This window comes from Condylostylus longicornis, unplaced genomic scaffold (genome assembly GCF_029603195.1).
Source record: "Condylostylus longicornis isolate FDR11 unplaced genomic scaffold, ASM2960319v2 ptg000130l, whole genome shotgun sequence".
Classification (NCBI taxonomy): Eukaryota; Metazoa; Arthropoda; class Insecta; order Diptera; family Dolichopodidae; genus Condylostylus; species Condylostylus longicornis.
The window spans coordinates 2,164,307-2,170,402 of record NW_026578098.1 but is presented as its reverse complement, the minus strand read 5'-3'; the positions used below and the strand labels follow the sequence as shown (position 1 = coordinate 2,170,402).

General features: G+C 34.6%; 1 protein-coding gene across 1 annotated transcript; it reads right to left on the bottom strand.

The window, feature by feature from the left end:
* Positions 1-2,998: 2,998 nt before the first annotated feature.
* LOC129614946 (uncharacterized) lies at positions 2,999-5,502 on the bottom strand. Its single transcript, XM_055529930.1, has 2 exons — positions 5,134-5,502; positions 2,999-5,071 (listed from the first exon to the last, which is right to left on the bottom strand). The coding sequence occupies exons 1-2, from the start codon at positions 5,500-5,502 to the stop codon at positions 2,999-3,001; spliced, it is 2,442 nt and encodes an 813-aa protein (XP_055385905.1).
* Between the last annotated feature and the right edge of the window lie 594 nt (positions 5,503-6,096).

The following is a 6,096-nucleotide window of genomic DNA, read 5'->3' as shown; positions in this document are numbered from 1 at the left end:
GCCAATTCACTCGTACTTTCTGGAGGTATTCTCTGTATTTATTGTCGATATGGCGTCTATACATCTTAAGATCTTGTATGACTTTTTCCCTTTTTACTCCTATTGTTTCATGATATTTAAAGTATATATTACACAACTCTTGAGGATCCGTTGGTAATCCCTCTTGATCGATAAGCACTTTCATGCTTGTTTGTGTCACACCATCATAGCAGATATCATCTTGATCATAGAAGTACGCAAGAAAAAAGACGCATACATTGTTGTATATTCTATGATCTCTAAGCCGAGATAATACAAAAATTTTATCATCACTTTCAATAGCTTTTTTTGTAAGTTTTACAATTGGTGGAGCCATTGGATCTAAAAAGGAATCATCTATTTTGCTATTTTGTTTCAGCTTATCACCGTCTACTTGTGGATTTAATACTTCTCCTTTAACCCAGTTTTTGTAATTGCTATTTTTCCTGTTGCCATTAACACTATCATTATCATGATTATTATAATTGCTATTTTTCTCATTGTCATTAACACTATCATTATTATGATTATTATTATTATTATTATTATTATTATTATTATTATTATTATTATTATTATTATTATTATTATTATTATTATTATTATTATTATTAATGTTATTATTATTACTACCATTATTATTGTCACTAATCGTCTCAGCACTATTAGATATTTTATATGTGCTAATTTTGGTGTTCGGATTCTTTTTCAACCAAAACTTGGGAATAATCTTAAAAATTTTCCCATTATGTAACTTTTGCTTATTAACAAATTCATTATCATTGTTACTACTAATATTACTCTTAACACTGATACTATCACTATTAATTTTAAAATTATTAATATTACCACTATTATTATTATTTTCATCATCATCATTATTATTATCATCAACATTATAATCATCGTAGCTACTATTACTATTACTACTATTATTATTTTTATTATTATTAATTTTATTATTTTTATCATTATCATTATTTTTCTTGTCAACATTAGTATTATCCTCATTACTGTTAATATCATCTGCAGAGTAGGCGTGCCTTTCACATTTCTCTAATTGCTAGTAGCCTAGTTTTTGTTTTAGTTCGTTTAGTTTTTTTTATAGACCTCACATTGCTTACTTAATGAGTTATGTTTTATATCTAATCCCAGTTTAAATTTCTTGTTAGCTCTTTTGCAATTTACACATATGTCAACCGGTTTTTCGGTACATTCACTAGTTTTATGATTTTTTGTGCATTTCAAACACGTTTCCTCATTCCTACATTCTGTAGATTTATGATTGAAGCCATTGCATTTGAAACACCTTTTTACTGAGATGGCATCGAAAACCTTACATCTTTCCCAACCAATGCATAATTTTTGAATATTCAATATTTTTGGAAAAGATTCTTTATCGACTTCTATAATGGCATTCTTCATTTCCCTATTAAATTTTTTCACCGTTCGCAAATTTATGATTTTCATTTCAGCTCTTTCTAATACCTCATTTTGTTTTTTCAATTTTTCTATTAATTCACTCTCACTGAAACCGTTATTCATATGCACTATCTCTACTTTTGGTTTAATTTCCTTCGGTATTTTAATATCATAATCACCTTGCATTTTTTTTGTAATTCGGTTTTAATTTTTTCTCTATTTTCTTTTGAATCAGTCTCTATCAATATAATGCCATTCATTTTACTTTCCACATTTTTTATTTTTAAGTCTTTTGGATCTACCTTCGTATTAAGATCTTTTTTTGTTTTTTCACTCTTTAGTTTTTGCTTAGGTTTTACAATTAATGGCAAGTGTTTTTTCATTATCGGCACTGAATTTTTATTTTCTTTATTATTTTTCAAGATATCGGCGAATGACACTGAATGACCTACATTGTTTATTTTAGCATTACTTATATTTGTGCATAACTCATCATTTTTTTTTATCGAGTGCACAATCGTTTTATTAAGTTTTTCTGTTTGGTTATTTAGCACTACATTCAATTTTTCACTTTCCACTTTAAAATTTTCGGTCATTTTAACCATTTTTTCAATCTCTTTTTTTTGTTCATTTTTTATTTCATGTAATCGTTCCATATACCGTTCTTCGATTGTTCTTAAAAGTCCCATTACCTCGTTTTCATTACGTTTTAACGCGTTTTCGAAATCGCACTTGCATTCCTTTAAATATTCATTGTTTTTTTGCACTGCGCAGTCCATTTTTTGCAGTACCATATCAACATTTTGTATATATAATATACATTCATCACACATAAATCTAATTTTATTATTACTTTCAATAATACCGATCTGGTACTCATCGAGACCAGCACACTTCGCTGTAGTGTGGTAGATTTTGTTACACACTCCGGCACAGCGAATACCGTTCCCGCCAGTTATTCTTCTCTTACAGGTTTCACAATCAGTCATCCTATGATAAACCTTTGATCTTGCAGTTAACATGCTAGTTTTTCGGCCTCCCTTTTCGTCTATGACAACCAAATAGACCACCGCAGCATACGCCTTTATCGAGGCATCACAAAATCCATGTAGTTCTATTTTATTTGCCGATGTTGAATAGTAAAACCACCTGTTTATACGTAGTGCTTCCAGATGAACAAGAATCTTCAAGAATTCATCGTGCAAGCTCCTTTCTACCTCATCATCCCAACCTGAACCCAAAATAATTTTTGTATCATTATCTTAGCTATAATGGTACAAGGTGCCAACCAGCCGATAGGATCGAATAGTTTTGAAACCTCCGACAATATTGTTCGCTTTGTCCATTTCTATGAATCATTTGCCAGTAGGGAAATTTTATACGAAAATTCGTCGTTTGCTGGATCCCATTGTATGCCTAATGTTTTGACCGTTTCAGCTTCTTCAATTTTTAAAGGCCAATTGATTTCTCGATGTTCTTGTGGAAGGGCTTCTAGTAGCTCAGCTGCGTTTGATGACCACTTGCGCAATGAGAATCCGCCCGAAGCCATCATGTTCAATTATTGTTTTTGCATTTCCAATGCCTTTTCGATAGAATCCGCACCCGACAGGAGATCATCCACATAAAATGAATCCAACGTTATTCTTGATGCAATAGGATAGTTTATCTTTTCATCTATCGCCAACTGTTTTAATACTCGTGTTGCTAGAAACGGTGCTGATTTTGTACCAAATGTTACTGTAGTTAATTTATAGTCCCGAATTGATTGACTCGGAGAATCTCTCCAGACTACTCTTTGATAATCGGCATGTTGCGGTGCGATTCGGATTTGCCTATACATCTTCTCCAAATCTGCTGTAAATGCAATTTTATATTTTCGAAAACGTAATAAAAGAGTAGATAAATCATCTTGTATGACCGGGCCCTTTAATGTTTTGTCATTTAATAATGAACCATTTGAAGTTGGCCGTGATGCATCAAAAACCACTCGTAGTTTTGTAGTTGAGCTACTTTCCTTTATGACGCCGTGATGTGGCAAATAATTCGAGATGATTTGTTGTCGTTGATTTTTTAATTCCATTGAATTCACTTGCTCCATATGGTTCATCTCTAAATATTCAGCTATGCACTTGTTGTAGTTGCCTTTCAATACCTCATTTTTTGAAAATTGCTTCTCCATGCCGAAAAGCCTGGCAATCGCAATGTGTCTTGAACTTCCAAGTGATATGGGACGCTCATCTGGTATAAGAGGTAACTCAACCTGATAGCGTCCATCCTCAAGTCTACGAAATGTTTCAGAAAAATGATTTTCACACAATAATTCCTCTTCTGTAAATATTATTTGTTCCGGTACTTCTTCTAACTCCCAGAACCTTCTGATACTATCATCTAAATGGGATTGGATGTGGAACTTCTCTATTGATGTCGTGTTGACACTTTGTTTATCGACATTGTCCGTTATGATCCATCCAAAAATAGTTTTTTGAGCAATTGGTGCACCAGGGGGTCCCTTTCTTAGTCCCTCCAAAATAATTTGGCCGAAAATGTCTGCTCCGATGAGTACATCTATTTTTCCCATTGCAAAATAACTTGGATCAGCTAGGATCAATCCGTCTATGTGTGACCACTCCTTGGTTTGAATATTACGCTCTGGTAGCAAGTTGGTCAGTTTCTTGAGAACCAATGCCGAAGTGCGCACCTGCTTGGAATCGCGTAGATCTCGTATGATGACATCCACTTTTGATAATGATTGGCCGATGTTGCTTTCTGATACACCGTGTATATTTGTTATTGTCCTGTTTTTTCGTAATTTCAAATTCTGAACCGCTGATTCGGTGATGAAAGAACTCTGCGAACCAGGATCGATTAGAGCTCTCGCCCTCTGATAACGTCCCGTTGCTGGACATACTATTTTAATGCACGCAGGGGCCAGTAGAACCTGTTGTGTGTGTGCATCCGATGTGTCGCAAGTGTGAACATGGCTGTTGCTGCCGGGTACGAATGCTGGCGCCGATGTCGAAATTTCACCCGCCGTGGTTGGAGGTGACGGATCATGTGAGACGTAGTGCGCACGTACTTGTGATGCGACTGCGGTCTGCTGCTGTCGCCGTAATAGGCCTCGATCCCAAATTTCTTCGTTGTCCCTATGCAGGGTATGATGTTGATGACATTTAAAACAACTCTGTTGATTAGAGCAAGTGGTCATCATATGTCCAGAATTAAGACAGTTTATAGACAATCCCCTACCTTTAACAACTTCCAATCTTTTGTTTTGTCTTAATCCCAAAAATCTTTTGCATTGTTTCAACTTGTGTGGGCTCCGACAAATAGGGCAAGGTGGGTTACTCTTCGCCGTTGCATTCGTAGCAGCATGCAAAGCGCAACTATTCCTGTACTTACTAGCTTCGTTTTGTGGAGGTCTATGTGATGAAGATCGCCTCGTTGATATAGCCTCCAATGTGCGAAATCGAGTTTCAAGGAAACTTTTCAATTGTCGCCAAGTTGGTAATTGATTTTCCGCGCTGACGCTCTGTTCCCATAGCTGATGTGTCTCGGTTGGCAGCTTTTGCACGATGAGATAAACTATTATAGGATCCCAGCCCTCCACATCTATTTGTAGATTCTTTAATGCCTGTAAGCATTCTTAGTAGTGTCCAGTAATTTTTTAACTGCTGTAGCTGTCTCCTGATTTACAAAACTTTGATTGAGTAGCAATTTAAGTTGAGTATTAACTAATACTCGCTTGTTGTCACAATTTCCCTCAACATGTTGAACATAATTATCTTCTGTGACTTGAAAGGCTCTCAACAAATGCTCTAGTTCACCGGAAAGGTGCAATTTGAGGTACTGTAATTTCTGAACCGCTGGAATCATCTCATTATTATGGACCAAAGATTTAAAAAGATCATAGAACGAAGGCCACTTCTGATAATCGCCGTCAAATTTTGCCAAGGTGATTTTTGGCAAATTTATTGAAATATTGGGAACATCCACCCTTTGGCTTATACTTTGATTTGGGTTCATCTTTAGCTCCGGTGGTCTCTCTGGGAATTTGGTTTTCATTTCAGCTTGTCTCTTCTTCAGCTCCGCATACAGGCCCCCTATGTCTTCTAGAGCTTCTTTGTAAAACGCCTTCGGCTTGCTTTCACGTGTGTCATCCAGGAAATGTGAGACTATTTCCTCGATCAAAAACTTGTCCGCTAATTGAAGCTTAATTAATTTGTCCGTCTTATATACTTTCTATATAAAAAAAGCAGGTGTGTCACAAAAATATCCTTTTACGTCAATATAAAAGGAACGAAATACAAAAGTAAACGAATACGGGCAATAAAAAAAAGAAACGCTTATTATTAATCAACCGCACAATTTTATTCAAGAATTCAGTTAATTTTTATTCTATACAAAGTTTTTATTTTGTAGAAAATGTCCCGCTTTTTACAACTTTACTGAAAAATAATAGACACCGTACAGTATTAAATTAATTTTAATTATATTACAATTCACTTATTCATACAAACACTTTCAATCAATTCATTGTACAATTCTTGCATTAAAAGTTGTTAACTCATAAATTCACTTTTTAAAAACGGAATCCCCGCGCAAAAAACAACGCTTCTATTGTTCGAATTAATAATCTTAAAATATTGTTGAATGTTA